Raw genomic sequence first — 24,743 nt, 5'->3', positions numbered from 1 at the left:
GTCAGGATGGGAAAGAAGCTCAGTGGTAGAGCACACCTGGGTTAAATCCCCAGCACTATTTATTTAAAAACAAATAAATAAATAAATAAATAAATAAATAAAAAGGAGGAGGAGGCAGAGGAGGCAGCGGCAGCCCCTTTAAGGTACTTTTAATAAAAAATATGATGAGAAAATGTGTTAATTTTACAAATATACTTCAATCTTGAAGTACTACACTAATTTGATCATCTATCCAACCTTAAATAAAACAACAAAATGCACGATTATAAAGTGAGAAATTAAACCAAAATCATAAAGAAATTGTAAACATTACACACCTGGAGGCCTGGGCAATGCCCCTCTTCTTGTTTTTTCTACATGTTCGATTTTTATTCCAATTTAGATTCTGTACATTTCCTTCTCGTTTCTCCTGAAGCTTCTTCTTCCTGTAAGGATCCTCTTGCTAAAGAGGAAAAAGAAAATGTTCAGTGGCTTAAAGTAACTAAACATGAAGAGAAACCCAAAACTGTTTTTGCTTTAACTTTTGAAGACCAACTCCATCTGCGTTCAAAATGACCCAGCACTGGTGACAACTGAGACATATGTTTCTCAATCTCTAGTTTGTTTTCATTTCCCTCCTCTCTCCATTTCCCTCCAGCTCCACAGAAAGAGAAGAAAAAAAGAATTGTTGCCTATAAAATTCCTGAGGGGGCTAAAAAGGAAAAACATCTGCTAGCAATTTACGGGTGGCTTGCTGTTGGCTTCAGCAGCAATAAATCCTCCAGCTTCCACCTGTTAATTTGGTATGTGCAACTCACATGAATTACTACTAGAGAGAAATCAGATTAAAACTCAGCTGAGGAGTAAGTTGTGTACTTCTGTTTTTGTTTATAGATGAATGTTAGGAGAACAGCCAGATCCCAATAGAAGGTCCCAAACTCATTTAAGTTTCTTGGGTAAATAAAGAATATGCTTTATGTTTCTGAAATGCGATTCTAAAAACCTAACCCAGCATGCGATGCATATACAGCATACAGAAGTAGTGATAGATAAATGTCTATACTTTAAAAAATGTGCTTTTTCTTTTTTCAAATGCCCTGGCTTTTGTTTTTAAAGTAGCCCAAGTCTCCTCCGTCTTCCCTTCCACCCGCTGGCCTTAGAGCAGAGGCGCTGACAGCAGGTGAGAGCCAGTGGGAGCCTGTGCACCGAGGGATTAAAAACACGGCTCGAAGGCTGGGTGGTGGCTCAGTGGTACAGCGCATGTGTGAGGCCCTGGGTTTGAGTCTCACCACCGCATATAAATCAATGAATAAAATAAAGGTCCATCAACATCTTAAAAAATTATAAAATTAAAAAAACAAAAACAAAAGCACGGTTCCAGTGTGTCCGGTCCTTTCAGGAGAAAACTGCCTCCTCCAAGGTCCTCGTAGGGTGAGGCACATCCCCTAGATCCACGAGTCCTCTTTCTACTGGTCCTAGACACTCACCTTCCATGAAAAGCAAAGACTGGCTCATTTTACCTCCTTTTTCAGAAGGTTGGTGCAGAGATTAGATAAGGAATTCACATAGTTCTAGCATATACATGACTAAGACACAGGACTTGGAAGAAGAAAAGGAAAAGGGTTTTCTACCCATGTTCCCTACATGTCCTATGCCTGGGAGATCAGAATCTTCCATTCATTCAAGCAATGTGCATAAACAAGGGCTAGAGATAATGTGAAATTTTAACTACCATGTCCTCAGATTATGGAATTTTTACTTCCTTCTTTATACTCATTTTAATTTTCCTCCCAGTAGGAACACAGTAACTTCTTTCCCCCTGATACAAGGTATTTTAAAATCCTGACAAGTCCAACACACAGAACCATATCCTACAGGCCTTGTGCTAACTACTCAAATTTGATGTTCAACAGACATTTGAAAGACGGACACGTGACCCATATGCAACACCAGACATGCACCATTTATTCACATGCTGCTCCTTTATGGATTTGGGGGGGGGGGGGGTGTCCCTCTCCTACCCAGATTGTTCAAAGTCAACTAAGGCTTGTCAACCCAAGTACTTGAGCCTTTGTCCCTCCAGGGTCAGGCACAAAATAAAGGGTCAGTTCCTAAGTGTATGTGGGTCTGTGGTCATTCACTCTGACACAGGGCTGTCTTTCTCAATTCAATCTGGTTGGAACTGTTATCCTGGGCAAGCAGGAGGGTAAGTAAATTCTGGGTGACTGAGAGGTAGATCAGAGCATTACCAGATTCACAGCAAGGAGAGGAGAAGCATGCTGGACAAGTGGACTCAGAGGCAATGAGTGGAACGACCAAGAAGCAAAGCCCATAAGTCCCATAATGGGACAGAATGAGGGTATAGAGAAGAAAGCAGAGGGATGCAGCAAGGAATGAAAAGCTGACAGATGACCTTTTTCTTGGAGAGGTGAGTGTACCTAAGCACTGGGAACTGAGGAGGGACCCAGGGGAGCCAGGCTGAGGAGGACAGGCCTGAAATGCAGATAGTGACAAGAAAGCAAACCAGAGAAACGAAGCTGCAGGCTTGCCCAGAAAGACAGGCAGAGCCGGGGCATTCAGACTGTTTGCTGGAAGCGAAGGCACACATGGGGAAGGCAGGGCTGGCCAGGAAACAGAAGGAGCCACACAGAGACCAATTCAGATCACCGTCTTGAGGGCCAAACTGCCAGCTTGAACCTTGCTCCCTGCCTCCTCGCTGCATCATCTTGGGCAAGTCACTGAGCCTCTCTGCCTCAGGCTCCTGAGTTCCCTAAGGGTGGCTGGTTGTAAGGATTCAATTACGAGGCACAGAGTAAGCAGGCTGCTATGCTATCATCCTCATTACGAAACCATACAAACTACCTAACTTCTGTGATCTCCCTGACAGAGGTGACAATTTAAGGGATGTCAGCGTGAAGAAAAGAGATCCTAAATTCTTATAAAAGCACAAGCAGAAACCACAGATTGACTGCACAAAGGCATTCTTGAAGCCACTATATAAGTAAAAATAAATAAAAGAAAGAAGGGCAAACTAAGAAAAAATTCTGATACACAATGTTTGATGAACCTTGACATACAGAACGTTCTTACAGAAAACAAAGGAATAATCACTAACATTCAACAGAAAAGTGGAAAACACACAAAACAGCATTTCACAAAAGGAACAGAAATGAAAAAAAATGAGTTCACCCAGAATATTTCCTAGAAAAGGCAAATTATAGACTAGCCTGTGGCTCATCTTTCCATTTTGGTTTTAGAAAATGCGAACGTGTCTATAATGCATGTTTACATTTGCAAATACTGGGCAATGACAGGAAGCAGGATACTGTAATAGTGTCAGCCTCTGGTTGGACATTCACATCTTAATTTATAGAATTTCTTTGCAGTGGTAGGATTTTGGGTATTTAAATTTTTTTTATCAGAATTTAACAAAACATGAAGTGAAAGAAAATGTTCATCTTTCCCTAATAAGATGCAAATTGAATCTTGACAACCCAAACACAGTTGTTTAGAGCTGGAGGTGTAGCTCAGTGGTAGGCATACGCTTATTAGCGCGTGAGGTCCTGAGCTCAACATCCAGCACCAAAAGGCAAGCAAGCAAAATTCAAAGAAAAGCCAAACAAGATGGCCCACTTACCACATGACCACAATTTTCCTAATAGGGGCTGGGGTGCAGCTCAGTGGTAGAGCTCACAGCTTAGTGTGCGTGAGGTCCTAGGTTCAATCCCCAGTACAAAAAAAAAAAAAAAGAAAGAAAAAAATTTCTTTGCAAACTGGTGCGACTGGGAGGAGAATGAAGCCAGCACTCTCATATACCACACGTGAATGTAAACTGGTACCAACTTTCTGTAAGGCAATCCAGTAGCCCACCAGAGAAAGAGTTGATATCCTTTAACTATTTCTTGACATTCATAAATAAGGATCTATCAGGAATAAACGCAAGAATTATGAACAAAATTGCTCATCACAGAGTTACTTATGGAAGTCAAAAAAAACTGGACACAACCTTAACATACACCTGCAGGAGAATGGTTTAAAATATGGCACAAATGATGGATTGTTAATATACCCACTAAAAATAAAGCTATTTCATATTCAACCACTTGAGAATAAGAATCATGACATTAAACATACACATAATAAAAGCTATTCCCTTTATTTTATGATAGTGAAATAATAAACTTTTTTGAAATTTGCATAAAAAAGAAATAAACTTCTGGGGCTGGGGTTGTGCCTCAGTGGGAGAGCACTTGCCTAGCACATGTGAGGCACTAGGTTCGATTCTCAGCACTACATAAAAATAAATAAATAAAATAAAGGTATTGTGTCCATCTACAACTAAAAATATTTTTAAAAAGAAGAAAGAAAATTCTAGAAGTGGTTCATTTTACACAGACGTTTCCCCCTTCTTTTTTTGTTTCTGTAAGAACCATGGAATACTTTTCTAAGAGGGAAAATTTTGCTTAAAAGAAAATGAAAAGCCAGAGCTAGGGTTAAAATTTAGTTTATGGCTCTCAAACTTGGGCTTCAACCTTCCTTGCCAATAAATGTGGAAGAATGTTCTCCATGTACTATAGACAGATTTATATAATTTTCTAAGCTGCAAAGTTAGGCCCTAAGAATGTACAAGAAAAACAAACACTGAGCACTGCACTTGGGAATGTGTTTACTGAGAATGATTTTCTTTAAACGAACAATGAAATGGAAAGTACACTCTTGGGACCTTAAAGTACAGTTCTAAGAAAAAGGGAGTGAGTCAGACACACACACACACACACAGAAATGGCAAAGGACAGCCTCCAACTGTGCACCAGAAAATCCACCTTGGTTAACATTGGGCCACACAGTCTATCCTGAGTCCCCTAAATCTCTCAAGCTGGCATCCTTCCTGCCTGCCAGCAGCCACTGTTAGGTGCAGATGTCTGTAATAACAGGCTCACAGACCAGCAGCGGGAGGGATTACATAGCCTCAGAGACAGGGTGCAAGGACTGTCACAGCTCCAGGGAGAGAGAGAAAAGGTAAGGGCTCACGTCCTCAAGCATGTAACGCCAAAGATGCAGCACAGGGAAGACAGAAACTTCAACACTTCAATTTAAGAAAACTGCCCTAACAAAGGACAGAAGTTAGAGGGCTAAGTCTGGCCGCACTGCTGTTCCTCAGGACCATCTCAGACCACGGGGACCCTGGAGTAATCAGTTACCACCTTTCCTCCCAGCATACAATCTCAGCATTGACTTCCATTTCCTTGCAGGCCAATGGGTCAGTCTCTGAAGCCACATCAAAAAGGTTGAGAGATTCAAATCTTAACTTCACTGGTTCTCTCCTATCTTCACTTCTGCTCTGGACAGCATGCCCTACTTCGTCTTTTGACGTAGCTCTTTGTTCCTCTGCTATAGCTGTACCCATGACCCATCGGCAACTTGGACACTGCCTGAGGTCCAGTCAGGCCACCATCTTCTTGCTACACATGCAACAGAGAACTCCAGGCAACATTTGGGCCTAACCTCCACAGGGCTAACTCCCCCAGCTCAAGCCTCCAGTCTCCTTGTCATGGCAGTCAGTCCCCCACGCCCAGCATCTACTACATGATTGGCCCCCAAAGCCAGCAATCCACCTCAGTTTTAACAATCGCTATGGTAACCATCACTTCTTTGGTACTCACTACCTGGCTGCCTGCTATTCTAAGCACTTCTTATAGTAACTCATTTAATCCTCACAACCCCATGACGCAGGAAAACTATTATCCTCATTTTACAATAGGAGGGCGCTGGGACATTAGGTAACTAGCCCAAAGTTACTGAGTGAGTATGACGAGCTGGATTCAAACCCGGGAATCCTGGCTGTGAAGTCCATGCTCCTAACTATAATGCAACACTGTTCTGAAAGATGTGAAAGGAAGTTTATTACATAAATCCTAATTTCTCATCTTCGAGTTACTGGGTGTTAAACCTTGTGGTTGCTGTGGCCGATGGCTATGTTTAAAAAAAAAAAAAAAAAAAGCGATTCCTCTCCTTTATGCTACCAAGTGCTAAGAAGTCCTGAAGGTTTCTTCTCTAAATGTCTCTCTTCTACTCTTCCTATCCTTTTATCCCTGTTCCTGCCTAAATATAGATCTTGGCAACATCATGTCTCCTAGCAGAGTTAACAGCATCCATGCTAGAAGAAAGCGGATATCCATTTCTTCCCTCTCCACCACACACTCCCAAACACCCAGGCTGATCTTCCAAAATGCATTATTCACACGCTCATTCAAGCATTTACTCAACCACCACATCCGTTCTATGTAAGAGGCAATCTGTCAAGTCTTTGTGAAACTGAATTGAAAAATATCCAATTGATACCTTTAAAGAAGATCACAGCCTACAGGTTGTTGCCACTGGTTAGCCACTGTCCCTCCACCCCACAATTCAGACCTTCAGCAGTTCTCTGTGATCTGCAGCAAAGGTCCAAAACTGGCAATCCTTAGGCCAAATCCTCTAAAACAACTTTGGCTTTGTACAAATGTGTTTTTAAAAATTATGATTGTGGGCTGGGGATATAGCTCGGTTGGTAGAGTGCTTGCTTCACAAGCACAAGACCCTGAGTTCAAATCCCCAGCACCACAAAAAAAAAAAAAAAAAAAATTAAGATTGTGGGCTGGGGTTGTGGCTCAGTGGTAGAGCGCTTGCCTGGCGTGTGAGAGACACTGGGTTCTATCCTCAGCACCACATAAAATAAATAAATAGACAAATAAATAAATAAAAAAATAAATAAAATAAAGGTTTTGTGTCCATCTACAACTAAAAACATAATTTTTTAAAAAAAAATTATGATTGTGAAATTCCATAACAGGCAACTGTTCCCCAGTTCTCTACAGGCACCACCCACCTCCCGTGTTTCCCATGGAGACTGAGGGAATAAAATCTCAACTCTCCATCAGCATTCAAAGGCCTTCACCATCTGGTGGGACTCTGACCTTCCAGGCCATTACTCTGAGTAGCAGATGACTCACTACCTGTTCCCCACTGTGTCTCCATGGTTCCTTACCTCTGGGGCTCAGTGGTCCCTCTGCCCACCCTTCCTCCTCCACCTTTCCATGACTACCTGTACAAGTTTCCTCCTCCTCCTCCAGGGGCTTCCCAGGGCTGCTATGGCCTAAGTTGACTATTTCTTTCCTTTTCTTTTTGTTTAGCTGTAGATGGGCACAACATCTGCATTTACTGTTTATATGTGGTGCTGAGACTCTAATCCAGTGCCTCACACATCCTAGGCAAGCTTTCTCTTCTACTGAGCCACAACCCCAGCCCTAAATTGACTTTTTAATCTCTGAAATGCCCTCTATTACGTGTTCATCTTGGTGCCTGATTACGGAAAAATTTCACCTCTCTTAACATGCTGTAAATGCCTACTGAAGAATGTCTAACATTTTATAGCACTTACATTTTTATTTAAACGAAAAAACCCTTGCTTATTACCAAGTTCAAGTGAAAACAGAGGAATGTGAAGGAGAAAAGAAGTCATCCAACCTCCCCCCCTCAAAATAACTAAGGTCACCCACTGACATTACATTAAACTCAACATTGAATAGTTTTACAGGAACATATGTAAGGATGGTGGAGATATTATGAGACTATGCATTACTTTTTAAATAAAAACTTCAGGCTTAATTTTATATTAATTTAACATAAGAAAACTGAAATAGAACACAGGAACTGACAACTTGCCAATAATTGTTTCTTTTCCATGTGATATAGTAACTTCTTGAGGTTCTAAGATTACCAAGATCCTCAAAAGGAGGATTGTAAAAATATTTTAAGTCGTTCTTTTAAACTTTGAAAATCTAAGTTTCACTTTAAATAGTATTGGCTCTCTACCAGAAAAGATTAAAATAAAAACTTGTTTTCACCTACCTCTCAATCCCACCTCCTATATTTTACAAAATTACTATTTTGGGGGGGGGGGGCTGAAGTTTTAATATATGCAATCTGCTCTGCATTTTTAACAGTCATTGTCTAGTCTTAGTTCTGGAAATAAAATGGATTGAAACCTCACAAAAGACCTTCATCTTGAGACTTTACTTTTACTTCTATCCCAATTGACTAAATTTCATTAACTTGCCTTTTCAAGTAAAACTTTTAAGTTCATTTGTGTTTACAGATGTCTACCTGTTGCCTCTGAATTAGAGTGCCAACTTGGCTAGACACTATTCTTTGTTCCAATTTTCACTGCTGTTTTTTAGCACTAGATGTTCCTATGGAGAGTATGAGGCAAGCTTAAGTTTGGGTTTCTTGATTTTTCCTGCCTTCACATCTCTTTATGCTTCATATTCAGTAAATTTACATAAAATGTGCCAGTGTTCATTATTATAAGTCAATTTTTCTTTGTGTGCACAGTGGGCTCTTTTGACCTACAAAAATTGAGCCTTTTTCTCAATGCAGGAGAATTTTCTTCTATTATATCGTGAATACTTTTCTAACTTTTTAGAGAGAATATGATGATAAACAGAGAGACAAAGAAAGAAGGTGACCCAACAAGGTATGCCCTAAAAAAAAAGATGTTGGTACCAACTGTACAGAAGGAGTCCTGGTCTGGTCCTACTTTACTCTTGCTACCTAGGAGTTAATCCATTTGCTTAGAGGGAGAAAAAGTTACCTAATTTCACTTAAAATTATTTACTATCCTCTATATAGTGTTTAGAAGATAAAAACTTTCTGAAAACACACACCAAATTCACCAACATAGATTCCAATGTACTGAAAATAACATTTCTTATACAAATATTTACATCCTATACCCCAAACATTAAGTTATATTCCTTTTAGTCACCAAAAAAAGGAATACAGACCTCCACTGAAGGTATGTCCTGTTTCTCAGAACATATGTCTTCTTTAGAAGCTTTGTGAATCTTCTTTTCTGAAGATGACTTTGTGTCGACCTTTTTCAAAGTTTCACAACTGTCTACTTCGTTCTTGACAGGCACTTGCTGATTATTCCCTTGAATAAATAAAAACAATTCAATTTCTAGCTAATTTTTTCCATTCATGTTCCTCTTTCCTACACCAAGCCATCTCATTTGGCTTAATGAGATTTAGGTGTAAAGATTATTTTTGACATCGATGATGCTCCAGAAACTTATTTTTTGTTTACAGGTAAAAATGCACTTAAATTTAGAGTTCTACAATCATTAAAAGTCGTCTAGGAAAAAACTGTGTGTGGGGGTGGGGGTCAATATTCACAGCAGCATCATTACTATAATAGTGAAGAGGGGGAATGTCCACTGATGGATGAGGGGGAAAATGCAGCATACGTATTTAAGGGAATACCGTTCGGCCTGATTCATCCCCTAAGGTGAGTACACCTAACATACTGAACTGAACAGTTGAACTGCTTAGGATGATTTTTAAAAAGGTGAAAATTCTGATATAAGCTATAACACAGAGGAACCTTGAAGACTTTATGCTAAGTGACATGCACCAGTCACAAAAGAACTAATGCTTTATGATTCCACTTGTATAAGGGACCCAGCATCATCCAATTGAAAAGGAGAGAAAGTAGAATGCCGGTTCCCAGAAGTTTGGGAAAGGGAGTAATGGTGTTATTTAGTGAGCACAGTTACTGTTTGGGATGATGGAAAAGTCCTGAAAATGGACAGTTCACATGCACAGCAATGTGAATATACTTAATGCCACTGAATTTTATAATTAAAAACAGTTAAAGTGGGAAATTTCATTGTATGTATATTTTAATCAATTTTTTAAAAAGTTGGGGTGACACAAGAAAAGGGCTGGGTTATGTTCATGTCTCCACCACTAATTAGAGTACAATGAGATGAAATGTCATGTAAGCAGTCAGAGTTGCAGGTCCCTTATTGGATGACAGGAACATGGCATCTCCTTTCCTGTCTGTATACACGTATACAAATATAAGCAAAAAGCGTCACCACCAAGGGACACGAGTCATTTCACACAAGGCCCTTTCCCTGGGCAAGTGAATAGCACCCGTAGGCCAAGCAAGGGACCAACAGTCAGTGGATGATCTGGCCTGGTAAGAACATTACCTGAAAGCATGTCTTTTCCATTTGCAGCGGCTGTGCTAGGGATGGAATTCAAAGCCTCAAACAAGCAAGGCAAGAACTATCACTGAGCTATACTTCCAGCCATTTTTCTTTCAAGTGATTTCATAAGTGAACTACTTCTAGCCCTTACTTCCCACTGAAGGCAGAAAGCCACAGTAACTGGCTTCAGTTTTCTAATTAAAGTATTTCAATGCCTTCTATACTTCCCCCCATAACTGAGACTCCCTAATGATATCTTGAAAATCTAAGAAAGTTCAGACACCACAGTGCAAAAGCTTCCCAGCAAAGCAGGCTTTGGGAGGATGTATGCCTGACCAGAAAGTGGGGCCTGGGGCAGGCAAATCTCTCAGCTCGAGAGATGAAAGGAGCAGTCAAGACCCCTCTGATTCTGACACCTCAAATGAAACTCAAAGCAAGATACACAATTTTGTTTTTTCAAATAGCACTAATAAAGCAAGCATACCTCTGTTAACTCAAAGTTCCATAAATATCATGTAACTATAAAAAATGGGCAAGTAAATGGCACATACCGTGAAAAGTGACACAGGTTTTTATGGTTAAAGGACAAAAAGTTAATTTGAAGTTATAGTCTCTAAATGTTGCAAGGAATACATGAGTAAGCAAAGTGAATCTTATAGCTAAACTCATTACCTAAAACAGAATCTTCATACCTTTGGCTATGAAGAGAGTCTTGGGAAGTCCAAAGGAAACATGATCACTGTCAATAGCTGTCAGTAAATTAAATAGCAGATTTCTAAAACAATCTGAATCAAAGACAATTAAGGAATTCTACAAGGAATTTCTGTCCCTACAGGATGGACAGTCGACCATACGCAGAGGGGCGCAGATCTTTAAAGGACAGAGGGGACACAGCTTTCAGGTTCCCTCGTAAGCTGCACATTTCTGAAACAAACATGCAACTGCAGGCCAGCAGAATCATGACTACTTTTTCACAGGTGTCAAAAGTAAAAGTCATTTTTTTGCAGAGATGATGTCTCAAATTTAATTCCTTCTACAACACACACTGGCTGTTAGACCTCCACAAAGGAAAATATCCAACACTGTCAATCAGTCAAGGGAATAGTCAAAAGCAAGGGAAACAGGGTCCATGACAGAAAATGCCATTGTGAAGAAGGATGTCACTCTGGATTCTGGGAGACAAGAGTATGCAACAGAACATAGAAAGCCTCCTTTAAAGAAATGTACTGTGACTTCCCTAGCATCTTATTTCACTGAGCAAATGGATTTCCTTACATTTTCTTCATGTCAAGAATTCAGCACCTAAAGTATTAGTTCCCAGAGTTTCTTAAGAAGGACCCAAATTTAACAGCCAATACTAAACCATCCAAAGAAAGTGGCAAGGCAGAGATTCTTAGAAAACTAACAATGCTTTCTGTAGGGTCAAGAATCAGGATGAACAGTAAAATGAATGCTAGTAACAAGTTCTTTGGTGATTGAGAAATTCTGTAATAATAATTATTCAAGAATATGGAAATATTGAGTGTATACTTTTTAAAAGGAGCAAATCCATGTCTTCCTATTAAGCTTGCAATATTCCCATGACCACACAGTAAGAGTGTTTTTGCTATAGGTAAAAATCAAAGATGGTGAAAGAAACAACAATAAAGGGAGCAGGAAAAAACTCTGGAAGGTAATGGATGTTTATGGACTTCATGGTGGTGGTGATTTCACGGGCACATGCTTATTCCCAAGCCCAACAAGATGTACAGATAAGGGCTGAGAAATCTGCTAAGTGGTAGAGCACTTGCCTAGCATGTGAGCCCTGGGTTCAATCCCCAGTAATTCTCACACACACACACTCATGTATACATTAAATATGCAGAGTTTTCTATATGTCAGTCATATTTCAAAAAATAGTTGTAACAAAAAGCAAAAGCAAATGGAAGAATAAGGAACATGTAAACTAGCCAGCACCTTGCTTAAAGTTTTGCTATCTAAAATCTAATAATCTGATCTATGCTGAATAATGGATCTCTACTGGATCTTCCTTTCAAGTTATTGGTATCTATAAAGTAAACAAGAATATCTTTTGTGATTTCTGCAAATACAGGTATTTCAGAGATTTTGGAGGTGTCTACTTCAGTAAGAACTTCCAGATACTGTTGATCCCAAGGCATTATTAAGTTGAAAAGTCTACTTTCCTTTACAGTATTATAAGAAAAAAGCAATGTGGTAATCTGCTAACTATTTTTATGTGGTAATGATGAGATCAAGAGCAGTCTACCTTTAGCCATAATTCTAAATCTATATTATTTGAGTCATATAATTAAAAATCATAGTTATAAATATTTGAATATTTGAATATTATTTCAAAAGATCATTTACTTTACACATAGAGCCTCACCCCTTGGGAGATGATCAAGAAATTCTGGAACATGTAACAAACCTTTGAAGATTTTAGCTGTTTATCATGTTTGACAGGTTGATGCCAAAAGAGGGGGAGAAAAAAAGTATGGGAAAACAGAGCCTGGGAGAATCGGTCCACAGACTTCATTTCTATCAGGAATTTAAATTTATGCTGTACTGCAGGCCCCTGAGGAGGAGCAGGGGGAAGGTGCAGGCACAGAACAAGACATGTCTTCTGTTTTTCAGAATATATTCTGTTTCTCAACAAGAAGAATGAAGTCAGAGCCATTAATAGAGAACCTGGAACATTTTCTTCTGGGGTGGGGGTGGGGAGCCTCAGAATGGGTGGTGCAATTCTCCCAGGGCCCCCAGGAGTTCTGACGGGTTAAGAAAATCACTTATCTACCCCTTCCTCAAAGGCAATCTGACCACTAAAATTGCTTCGGCAGAACAGTCTCACACCCTGGAAGAAATGGATAAAATGTAGCAAGCACATTACCCAGTTTCAACAGTGTGAGTGGACGTTTACAATTCGGTTGAACAACACAGGAAACGGACGAAACCTGAACTTAGGATCCTTAGGTCAGCTAAGCTCAGCTCAAAAAGACCAAAACTCTTTTCCTCAGATACTAGAAAGGATCTTGAGTTGGATCTTTACTTTTCACAAAGTAAAATACTTTCCAAAATAAAAAAAGAACTAATGCTCAAAGCTGAAAGTGAAAGCTCAGAAGGTTCTCATATATACAGTTTTCTCATTCTGAGCAACCTTTCACACTACGGTGGTTTCATGGTCACTAGAAAACTCTTTACCATCTGTCGAGTTACACTTTTCCTTCAAATTTTGGCAAAGGAACCACAAACCCTTAATATTACCAAGAAACTACAAATTCTACCTTCAAACTATATCTTTGACTAGATTTTGCGGTCCATATTCATTTTTAACATTTCGAACTCTTTACAATTTTTACATTGTAAATTGATTGCAGGTCATTTATTCATTTTCTAGCATCTTTAATATTTTCCTAATAGTGCTGTAAACATAAAACAACAAAATACAGTTGTTCCCAAGTATCCATAGGGGATTTGTTCCAGGACCCTCTCGGGTAACAAACTACAAGGATGCTCGAGTTCCCCAAAACAGCACATAATTTATGCATATCCTTCCACATAGTTTAAGTCACCCCTGAATTATCTACAATGTAAGTGCTATGTAGATTTATAATGCACTGTTTAGGGAACAATGACAAGAAAAGGGTCTGTATGAATTCAGTACAGATGCAGTATTTTTAGCTTTCAGTATTTTCAATCCATGGTTGGCTGACTGTGCAGGTGGTTAAATCCATGGATGCAGAACCCACAGATGTAGAAGGCAGACTTGACTGTCCATGTCCATGAATATACTTCACTATGAGGATTCTCCTGCTGACACATTAATTCTATAGAAAAACATGGGCCTGTGAATTAGCACCTTTGGATTTGCTGGTCTGAACACAGTGGAAAGACAAAATCCTTCATCAACTCTTACTTGGTCTGATCTACAGTCACCATGATACCACTTAACATGTTGTTGATTCAACTGAAAAAAACTGATTAAAAGATTCTTGAAGCGAGAGAATTTTTTCATTTCAAACATTACAAATATACTAGTAATCTGCACAGGAAGGATTCTGGGTAAATTTACCATCCACAACGATATAAGCAAATCCTGTTTGTAGACGTTTAAATTAAATTTACTCACACCTACTGAAATGTTGTTACACACGGTAATTGTGGCTCAACTGCTGGTATTAAATATCAAACATCAGACAGAAGAAACTTAAAGCACAAAGCAAATTCTCTGACCCACTCTGGCACTACATTTCATCCATTTCAAAGAACTATGATGTAGCAGAAGGTCCCTCCCAGTCATCTAACACGCAGGCATGCTCAACCAGACTTAACTCCATGGGTCCGAGAGACCACAGAAGCAGCACTTCTGGAGGGTGATTCCCTCAAACAACGATTATTTCAAGTGTGTACAGTCAGCCTACGCCAAAGACCATACTCACGCCCACAGAGTGAGTCCTACTGGTCTTTCTCCATTATCTCACCTTTTTACAAAGGTTTTGTAGTCTAGGTCCTAGAGAGGGTGTGAGTCAGAAAAGAATAACAGGCACCCAACTACCCACCATAAAGTGTCTGCAGACAAGTCATCTGGTTTGATTTAAAGATCTGGTTAACTGCATTATCTGGGGGCAAACTCACACAGCAGGTGGAAGGACACAGGACACAGTGCTGACCCTGCAGACAAGCACCCACTTTGAATGTGCACCCTGCTGACAGGGGAAACAGTACCAGCTGGTTAGAATTAGGTGCCGAGAGGGTAAGTACAGCTGCCTAAACCACATTCCGGAAGACTCCAACTTTCTTTTACATTAGAAATGTCCTTTTATGAAACATTCAAAATTCAATTTTTTTTTTCACCAAATCCATAAAGCTTGTCAGAATCAGTCAATACATGACCTTTCTGTACCTTTCTCTACAATATCAAGTAGTGAAAAATATGAAGTTATCACTATTGTGTGAATATAAAGTATTCTCCAAAGGCCCACGTGTTAAATAAAGGCTTGGTCCCCCGGTCTAGCACTATTGAGAGGTGGTGGAACCTTTAGGAAGTGAGGCTTAGTTGGAGGGCCTCTGGTCACTGGGAACATGCCCTCTAAAAGGATTATGGGGGCTAGGGTTGTAGCTCAGTGGTAAAGCACTTTCCCAGCACATGTGAGGCACTGGGTTCAATCCTCAGCATCACATAAAAATAAATCGATCAATAAAAATCATAAAGATATTTATTGCATCTATCTACAACTACAAAATATTTTTTTAAAAAATCAAAAGGAATTATGGGACCCCACTATCCTTCTTGCTTCCTGGCTCATGATATGAGCAATCTGCTCTGATAAGCACTCCCCATCACTGGCACGTTCACCAGAGGCCCAAAGCAACGGGGCCGTCTGATCTAAAACTGGAAGCTCCAGAGCCTTGAGCTACATAAATCTTTTCTCAGTTAACTGCCTCAGATATTTCACTGCAATAACATGAAGCTGGCTAACATGATTAATTATAGTTACGTGTTTCAAATTAAGACCAGGCAAATGAGATTTTCCCAACAAGTACAAGAATGTGTATATTAAAATGGTCAAAGGAGAAGGAGAGGGAAAGGGACACAGGACCTTCTGCCAGAGGCCAAGGGATCGGCCAAGGTATAATGCCAATGTTAATGTAGTTTAGCTTTCCTGGTACTTCCTTCCATTAACTCTATTTGCTACATGAGAACATTTGTCTTCTTTTAACAGATGGATGCTATCGGAGAAGAACCAAGGCCAGGGACCATGAGACAGTGGTGATAAATAAATTAGTCAGCTGGCTGGTTGGGTTGATGAGGTTCAGTTTAGTCAGAAACACTGCATGGACTGAATAATTTCTGCAAACAGTTTGAGAAGCTAAGAACAAATAATTAGAAAAAGGTGTCCATATCCTCCCAACAATAAAATATGACATTCACACCCCTCTAAACTTATGTACTAAAAACAAAACCTCTTGGCCACAACATTCTAAAACCTTGGTGCCTCATTTTAAAACCTGGCATTTTACAAGTCACATTTCAACATTTATACCTTTGCTAAAACTCTGTGTGGGAACTAGAAAACCTGACATCCACAATTAAAACTAAAGGTCACAGGTGAGAATAAACCCCATCCAGAACGATGAGGGGAAAACAGGAGAGAAGAATTAAGGAGGAGGAAAAGATTACCATTATGCTTCTTGGACATTTCTGGCAAGTCTGACTGGTGGAACTGAGGTGAGTTTCTTGGCAAAGGATTTTCAGGTAGTTTCTTAGAGGTCTTCAGGGGACAGAGCTCTCGATCCTTGAGCTCAGCTATGTTCTCTGAAGTTTTAATGTCAGTTTCCTTAGGAAACATACATGTCTGTATTCCCTCCTTCAGACTACATTCTGAAGAAGTATTATTGACAACAATTGTGTTTTTCAGTGTGTTTTCCTCTTTATTCAATAAGTTTTTGGGGAGGGTTAAATTCTTCTGCAGGTTGACACTCATGCCATTTGCATATTTGAGGCTGACCCAGTTCTCACCCATGACATCCGTGCACACGTCCTCTTTAGCAGCAGACAGAGGGCTGCCCAGGGTCAAAGTCTGTTTCTCCTCAGTAGCACTGCTGGCACTGCTGGCCAGCGATGTGCTGGCTTTATGTTTACTGTAGTACACTGAGCATTTGTGCTTCTTCTGAGAGTGACCATAGGTGGCTGGGCTCCTCTTGGCAGCATTCTGGACCCTGTTCTGGGGAGTGCTCACTGGAAGGCAGCTTTTTCCCCTGCCTTTATCAGAAGGGCTGTACGTGTCCAGAAAGTTCTTGCAATTGCTTCTGAATTTAAGATGAAAAACATTTTACATGAAGGCAAACCAAATTAAACAATACTTCTCTGTTTCTGCACCATGAGGAAGAGGAAGCAACCATGCACGTACTGCATGTGTTAAGGAATTCTACCTCCCCTTTCTCTAATGCCTGTGGGGTTTCTGCCAACGATGACACCCATGAACTAAGCCCTTGTGTGAAGATCATCTCAGAAGAAAGGAAATGGTGCAGCTGCTCATACAATGACAGGAAGATAATTCTATGAAAACAAATTTGGAATCTGATTCATATTACCTTCAAATAAAATCAGAGTGAACAGTAACAAAGATGGGATCAGCCCTCCCCGGACACACACACACACACACACACACAAAAGTTCTTACTTGTGAGAATGGGAGCTGATTACATCCATTGGACCGTTGTTCTGTTGTGAGGAGGAGCTAGCATTTTGCCTCTGCCTTGTTTTCATGAATTCCATAAGAATGTACTGTGCTTGTTGGAAGGCTATTAAAATCACACCCAATAGGGACAAACTGAGAAAGAAAGCAGTGACAGTCATTACTGTGTGGTTCTGAACTGCATTTAAAAGACCAGGTTTAAACTGGATGTGGTACTAAGTGCCTGTAGTCCCAGCTACATGGAAGGCTTAGGCAGGACAATCACCTGAAAGTACCCAGGAGTCTGAGACCAGCCTGGGCAATATATAGAGACTGCATGTTAAAAAAAGAAAAAAAAAAGTGAAAGACTAGCTTTATTACAAAAGGGTGATGAATGACTGATGGAACAACATGGTATTCAAATGCCAAGAGGCATATAACTTCATAATTTCTCATATTTCTTAAAGGTAAAAATGTGCAAATTTATAAGGTTGGCATTACAGTTCAATTTTAAGAGTGATTCTAGGACAAAATCACTTTAAAAGGGTCATTTGTGTCTTGTAATCTCAAATTGTCACTGTACTGAAACTAATAAGCATTCAAATATTACACAATGACTGCCAATGAACATATATGGAGCATAACTACTACCCTTCTAAGTCCTCTGAATCTCTGATAGTTGGTTTATTATCTGGTTTATTATGTTGGTTTATTATGACCTTGTCTACCTCACATGTCAGTTATTGAAGCAGTAATAAAAAAAAAAAAAAAAAATCACTCAATTCCTATGGTTTAACTGTTCTTAAGCAATTTGTATCTCCATGCAACTGCCTGTATGACTTCACTGCTCAGTGAGAGAACAACAGCAGAGAAGGTGGCGGTCTACCTGACGAAGAAGACTGTGAGCCTCCAAAACGACTCCTCCCAGCTGGGTCCTGGAACCACGTCTGCACACAAGGGCAAGAGGTGATGGGGCAGAGTCACATTGAGAGTGAAGTGGAATTCCAGGTCTGCTGCAGTTACGAGTGTCAGCTCACGGATGACCCAGGAAGAGGTAAAGTCTGGTGTAAACCTGGTAACAAGTGATTCTCCTTTATGAACTTGTAAAGGATTTAATTTTAATTACAAAGCAAACAAACAAACAAACAAACAAAAAAACTCATAATATTTCTTACTTTTACAAAACAAATACTTTTCTAAAATTAACTAAAGAAGTCATAATAATGGGAAAGGCTCCCAACCCCCACCTCCAGTGTTCAAGTCCCACAAAATTGAGATGAAATTAAAACCCAGCACTTACACAATGCTGATATCACGGGATGCGTTTGGGTTCAGGGAAAACTGATGACAGTCTAGCACTTCAAAGCCATAACCTTGACAATTATACCCATTGATTTTCAGCGAAGATACAGTTATAGGAAGAGGTCCAATATTCTCAACTTTAAAGTTCTTTGTAATAGATAAAATCTGCTTGCTGTCTTTAAGTTCTGATGAAGACAAAAAAGTATTATTTAGTGTATATGAACTGTGAAATTTATTTAAAATAATTTACTGTATTAAAAATGACCTACATTTTTAAATGTAAGAAAAGTTCAATATAAGCTCCAAGTATAATTTCTGATTTCTAGAATCAGAATTTCTGATTCTGTTATATCTAGGTTCTGTTAATGTAACCAGGATACAATGGAAGATGTTTTTTTAAGTTGATCATTCAGCCTAGGTGCCTATGTAATTATTAAAGATTAAGTTGGGCGTGGTAGTGCATGCCTGTAATCCCAGTGGTATAGGAGGCTGAGGCAAGAAGATTGCAAGTTCAAAGCCAGCCTCAGCAATGGCAAGGTGCTAAGCAACTCAGTGAGACCCTATCTCTAAATCAATACAAAATAGGGCTGGAATGTGGCTCAGTAGTTAAGTGCCCCAGAGTTCAATCTCCACTACCAAAAACAAACAAAAACATAAGGTTAAATGTTTATTCTCAGAGCCAAACAGTTTGGATTTACCTCTAGTCATCACGTACTGTTTGCCCTGTGATTTTCACTCACACTCAACCAAGGACTAGTAAAAGTACATACATGTGCTTTTATGTAAATACATTAGTTACTAGAAACAGTGCAAACACAATATTAAGATGTAATTAAACCTCTGCAAATAAACGAGAGCATATTTTATATCTGGAGTTTGAAGAAGTCACAGTTTTAAAATATACCTATAAATTATCAAGTCTATTCCACATAAGGACTAATATTTATCTGGTTCCATCATTTTTCTGACACTTCTTAATTCAATCATTCAAAGTCAATTCTAAATTACTGAATGGAAAAATGAATACTCTGAAGAATTTTGAATGCAAAATTGTTAGCAAATCTTTCTGAAGTCAGTGCTCATTTACAAAACAGTTTTCTTAAAGAAAACAATTCAAATTAAGCATTAATGGTGCTACAAATTATCCAACAGTTTCATTAACCAGATTTCTCTGTAGAAAATACTGTTACACTAAAATGCTTTTAGTATTTTCAAACTTTAAAAAAGTAATAGGAACAATGTGCTACTTTACATCTACTGTTTGTTTGACTTGTTTTAGTTATTCAGGAAGTCCCCAAAATAAATGGTTTTAAGGCATTTAACTTAAATGAGTAATTTAGAAATTTTTAGGGCAAAAATGTCAATACATTTCTTTTCTGGGGGAACACTGAAAATTAAACAGGGCCTCACACATACTACTCAGTAGTATGTGCTTGCCACTGAGCTACACGCCCAGTCCCTATATCTTTAAGTATGCGTAGTCTAATATAATAGCCATTAAACATATGTAGCTATTCAATTTTAATTAAATAAACTCTCAGGCACAGTGGCACATGCCTCTCCTCTTAGCAATTCAGGAGGGTGAGGCAGGAGGATCACCAAGTTCAGGGCCAGCTTCAGCAACTTAGAAAGACCGTGTCTCAAAATAAAAAATAAAAGGGACTGGGGATATAGTTCAGTGTTAAAATGCCCTGGGTTTAATCCCCAGTACCAAAAAAATAATATATAAGTTTTAAAATTGACTTCATCAGTCATAAGAATCACATTTTATTTTTACTTGTTTAGTTTTTGGAAGGAGTAGGATTTATTCAAGTGTATAAGAACAGGAACAGAACTCCTGCAGGGGCAAGAGGGGACCCCTGACCAAGGGCGGCCCCACGAGCTATATTTTAGGGGCTCATTAACCACCTATGGTTAGTCGCTACTATGTTGAATGACACCATGACATTACTGTGATAACCATTTTTTTAAACTACAGATCCTGGCTCATAACTTCTCTGCTCAAGGAAGGCCAGTGAAACTAGAATTTCTCTCTCTTCTGTGCCTTTCTATCTCTGAGCTGGCCATGAAGGAAAGTACTAATACAACCCATGTCCAAGAGTAGGTCCTAAGACCCTCCTCATTCCAGAAGGGTCCTGAGGAGTGCTGAGCAGAGAGGCAACGAGGCGGCTGAACACACATGCCTTACTGGCTTTCCCCATTCTGCCCATTAGCATGAGGTCATACCCTTTGTCTAAGCAATTTTGACACCAGTGTCCAGCCTTCAATCATGGACATCCACAAAGTATCCACAAAAACACAAAAGGACAGGGTTTTGGGAGCTTCTGGACAGCTGAACACAGGCTGTGGGGAAGGGAACAAGACCACCAATGTGTTGGGAGGGCAGTGCACCCCCGCTCCACAAGGACAGAAGTTCCTGCACTCAGAACCCTTCTGGACCTCGCTCTACATCTCTTCAACTGGCCACTTAAATGTATACATTATAACATCCTTTATTAAGAACAGCATGGCTTCCTTGAGTTCTGGGAGGCACTCCAGCAAGTTACTCTAACCTGAGGAGGGTATTGTGGAAACCCCATGTGTGGCTAGGCAGGCAGAAGTTCCAGAAGCCTGGTCTTGTGGGTCTAAAGTGGGGACAGACTTGGGAGCTGAGCCTTCAACCTGTGGGACCTGACATTGTCTGATGCAGAATGCTTGCTTGCTGAAGCACAGAAATCTCACACCATCTGAGGTCACAGAAGTGACCTGTGGTGGGGATATATGGCAGGAGACCTTGAATTTGAGTTGGTTTTCCCTTCCCTTTCACCAGCAACCCAGGCACAGAATATTTCCATCATCACAGAAAGTTCTATTGGTTCTCTCCATTCATCACTGGCTTGATTAATCTTTAGCCAAATTTAAGGGCCTCATATGTTTATCTTGAATATTTGAAAGTATATTGGTAATTAAGCAGTATTATTTAAATCATATGTTCTTCACCCGTTCTGTATCTATTATTTAAGCTGGATATCTATCTATACCTATCATATCCATTATTTAAGTTAAACACCTAGAGCTACTGTTTTGACCCAGGGTACCAGCCTCAAATGTTGGCCTGATTTAATTATTTTCATCAACAGAATGAATTCACTACACTACACATTTTTAGAAGAACCCTGGCTTTATCACCAGGCCTCCCATCAGAAAGCCAAGCATGTGAACTCACGTCGACGACAGTCCATCAGCGTGGACTCAGGCACCTTAAATCGAAGTGAACCCCCTGCGCCAGGAAGTCTTCCGCCCACTTTCAGTAGTTCTCGTGCTCCAAATCCTTCTACGCCAATCACGTCAATAACAGTCAGGTTATTCCTACAGTGAAAGGAGATAAAATAAAAAGGCATTACCTCCAAGTCACCATGTACAGTGCACTCAAAAAGAATCAAAGAGCATGGCAGCCCCTGCCATCTCACAGAATAAGGGTGGGTCCCAGGCACAGGAAACTGCCAAGGTCAGCAGAGCCCACGTAAGCTGACCACAGCAGGAGTGGGTGAGCAATCATGATTACCCTCAGTTACCAGCCACAAATGGAACCTCCGATGTTTGTAATAACAGGTACCAGGGTAGTGATCAGATATCCAAGGGAAAAAATTCGAAGAAATAAATTGGCAGACACAAATACAGACAAATTTAGACAAAATGACAAAAACTGTTTTCAGGGTGAAACAATACAACATTCTGCCTTAGAGATGATTCTAGAAATAGATGCCATTGTTTCTTTTGATTCCGTGATTTAAAATTTCACCCCACGAACAGCATATATCAAAGTCAAATTCCTACTTGTCAAATAGTAATGAGTGTTTGCTTTTTCATTAATTGAAATCCTAATTTCTAGAATGAAAAACTTAACTGAAAATGATGTTTAAATTATGCACACTGAATGGCAAGCCAGTATAATGTAGATGCCACAGAAAGGAGGAAAAACTTTTATTTTTCTAATTATGCAAAATAACACTGAAATATTTTAATGTGTTTAACCATTTAAAAGACTTAAAGTGATGAGCCCTTAGATGATTGATACTATTAATGGGAAAACATTGTCTATCAATATAGAAACCACTCAAAGTAAAAGAACTTCTACGAGAAATTTTTAGACTTTATTTTTGAGTCCAGGACAGTAAAGTTTATCTCTACACTTCTCTTCAACACAAGTTAGTTTAAAACTGACATAAGTCAACACAGCATGAAGGAATCCTAGTTAAGAGTTAAAAGAACAAACTCAAGTTATTTTAGCACATTTTCTTTTTAGTAACATTCATTTGCAGAAGAACAAACCTTAAGGGAAGTTCTAAATAAGATTTTATTTTTTTGCCAGTTGATCTGATACTAGAAAAACTAAAAAGTATTCAAATGTCATTTATTCAAAGTCACATTTGTGTTCAGCTTCTCACCAATACAGAGAGCTCTAACACAGATCTGTTATTTACTGTAAATTTTTGAAAGAAGACTTTCATAAAGACTATTTGAAGATAAGAAAATTTAAGACGAAACAGATTTAGCTGCTTAAATCAGTTAGCAAAACTGACATTTTAGAGGAGGAACAAGAGCTAAGGCACTCCGTGAAACATCTTCTGTTGTCCTTTAGGGATGCAGAGAGTAAGTGGTTTACATTCAAATACTGTTGAGGGAAAGATGGAGGGCAATGTTTCAGTCATTTTCTATGCTAAAGACAGAACAGTCTATCTCTGTGTGTGTTTGTGTGTGTGTGTGAGTTCTGCACGGGACGAGATGCTGAGTGAAATGCACTAGCCCCTCAGAGACACAAGCACACTCTCTCTATTAGGAGAGGGCAACTGAGGTACCAGGTATTAAGTGTTCAACCTCAGTGGCCCCTCTCCCTTGCTACTGCTGCTTTCTATCCTGCAGCACAACCTCACCTCTACAGAATGCCTGAGAAGTGTCTGTCAATCACTTGTTAGAAAGACTGAGTCAGCGAGACACCCTGTGACGGGGACACACCTACCGGATCAGTATGAGTGAGGAAACCTTTCCATAGTCAGCTGGTGTGAAGACTACACCAACCCTTTTCATTTCCAAAGGCTGCAAGTGCAAGTGGAGGGTGCCAGACCTGGGTTCCTCAGAATGCACACCCTGCAAATCACCAACAACAGAATTAAACAACTCTATCGTCCCGCACAGCAAGTTTCCATCTTCATCACATGCATCATGGAGCAGACATGACTGCTTTTGCTTTCATATCCAGATCTGACCATCATCATCAACTGTGTGCATGAGAGTGTGTGTGTGTGGTGCACTGGGGGATGAACGCAGGGCACTACACATGTGAGGTAAGCACTCTACCTAAGCTGCCCTCCAAGGCCCTCATCCACCTATCTGAACTTGTTTATCCTGATGAGTCGACATGAATAAAATAGTTCCTAAGCTGTCAGGCAGAGGCTGTTGGACAAGCTGACACCCACGCTGGGAAGGGGCTCTGCTTCCTGACTTGGATGGGAGTTGAGGTTAGAAGCCTCTATACAGAGATGCTTCAAATGTAAAACACTGATCCGAAAACTATCCAGAATGTCTGCCTGAACACTAGAGCAATCTGAAAAGACCATCCACCCTCTGCTGGACAACCTAAGAGATCTTAATACTGTACTTAAAAGTTTACACATAGAAACCATCTTTTTATATTCTCTCCAAATAAGAGAAAGATCTTTATTTATTCACATCCTCTTCTACTTTCTCTAAGATTTCTTTTTCTGGATAATCTCATGTTCTAAATTTTAATATTCAAGATTTACTTCTTTATCTTCCTGCTGCCTTCTCTCTAAAAACTTTTTTAGAGTTGTCCTCATAGAAGCTGCAGTAATATTTCTGTTTCCTATGTTTTCAATTTTTAAATGTGTGGTCAAGTCTTGCTATCATTTCCCATGCTATCTGGAAGAATAGATGGTGATGGCATTTGATTTATTCATTAGAATTACGAACTCCATGGAGCAGAAAACCCTGCTTTATACACAGAATTTAAACACTAAACAAAAATGTTGCTGACTTCTGGCATTAAATTTATAGTAATTACAACACCATTTAAATAAATGCTTTTTGTGTGCCAGGTATTGGACGATTTAAGAAAATATACAAATACCAAGCAATCCATTTTTTTTATAAACCTGACAGGAAATCTCCAAACATTCATTGTGAGTATGAAATATGAGGCTCAGAGAAGTTAAATAATTTGTCCAAGCAAGGTACACAGGTAAAGCATGGAAGA

General features: G+C 39.5%; 1 protein-coding gene across 5 annotated transcripts in view; it reads right to left on the bottom strand.

The window, feature by feature from the left end:
• The window catches only part of TMEM131L (transmembrane 131 like), a 167,090-nt gene that overhangs the window by 22,258 nt on the left and 120,089 nt on the right, over nucleotides 1–24,743 (bottom strand). For all 5 annotated transcript variants that reach the window (XM_079153409.1, XM_079153411.1, XM_079153410.1 and 2 more), the window contains 8 exons: nucleotides 23,490–23,617; nucleotides 21,696–21,838; nucleotides 18,489–18,675; nucleotides 18,075–18,260; nucleotides 17,195–17,344; nucleotides 16,192–16,820; nucleotides 8,805–8,953; nucleotides 318–442 (listed from right to left, as the gene is read on the bottom strand). In XM_079153409.1, coding sequence (XP_079009535.1) covers nucleotides 318–442; nucleotides 8,805–8,953; nucleotides 16,192–16,820; nucleotides 17,195–17,344; nucleotides 18,075–18,260; nucleotides 18,489–18,675; nucleotides 21,696–21,838; nucleotides 23,490–23,617 — 1,697 coding nt within the window. The remainder of the gene's footprint in view (nucleotides 1–317; nucleotides 443–8,804; nucleotides 8,954–16,191; nucleotides 16,821–17,194; nucleotides 17,345–18,074; nucleotides 18,261–18,488; nucleotides 18,676–21,695; nucleotides 21,839–23,489; nucleotides 23,618–24,743) is intronic.

This window comes from Sciurus vulgaris (assembly GCF_902686455.1).
Source record: "Sciurus vulgaris genome assembly, chromosome: 9".
NCBI classification, from domain to species: Eukaryota; Metazoa; Chordata; class Mammalia; order Rodentia; family Sciuridae; genus Sciurus; species Sciurus vulgaris.
The sequence above is the reverse complement of the archived record's forward strand: the minus strand, read 5'-3'. Positions and strand labels throughout refer to the sequence as shown.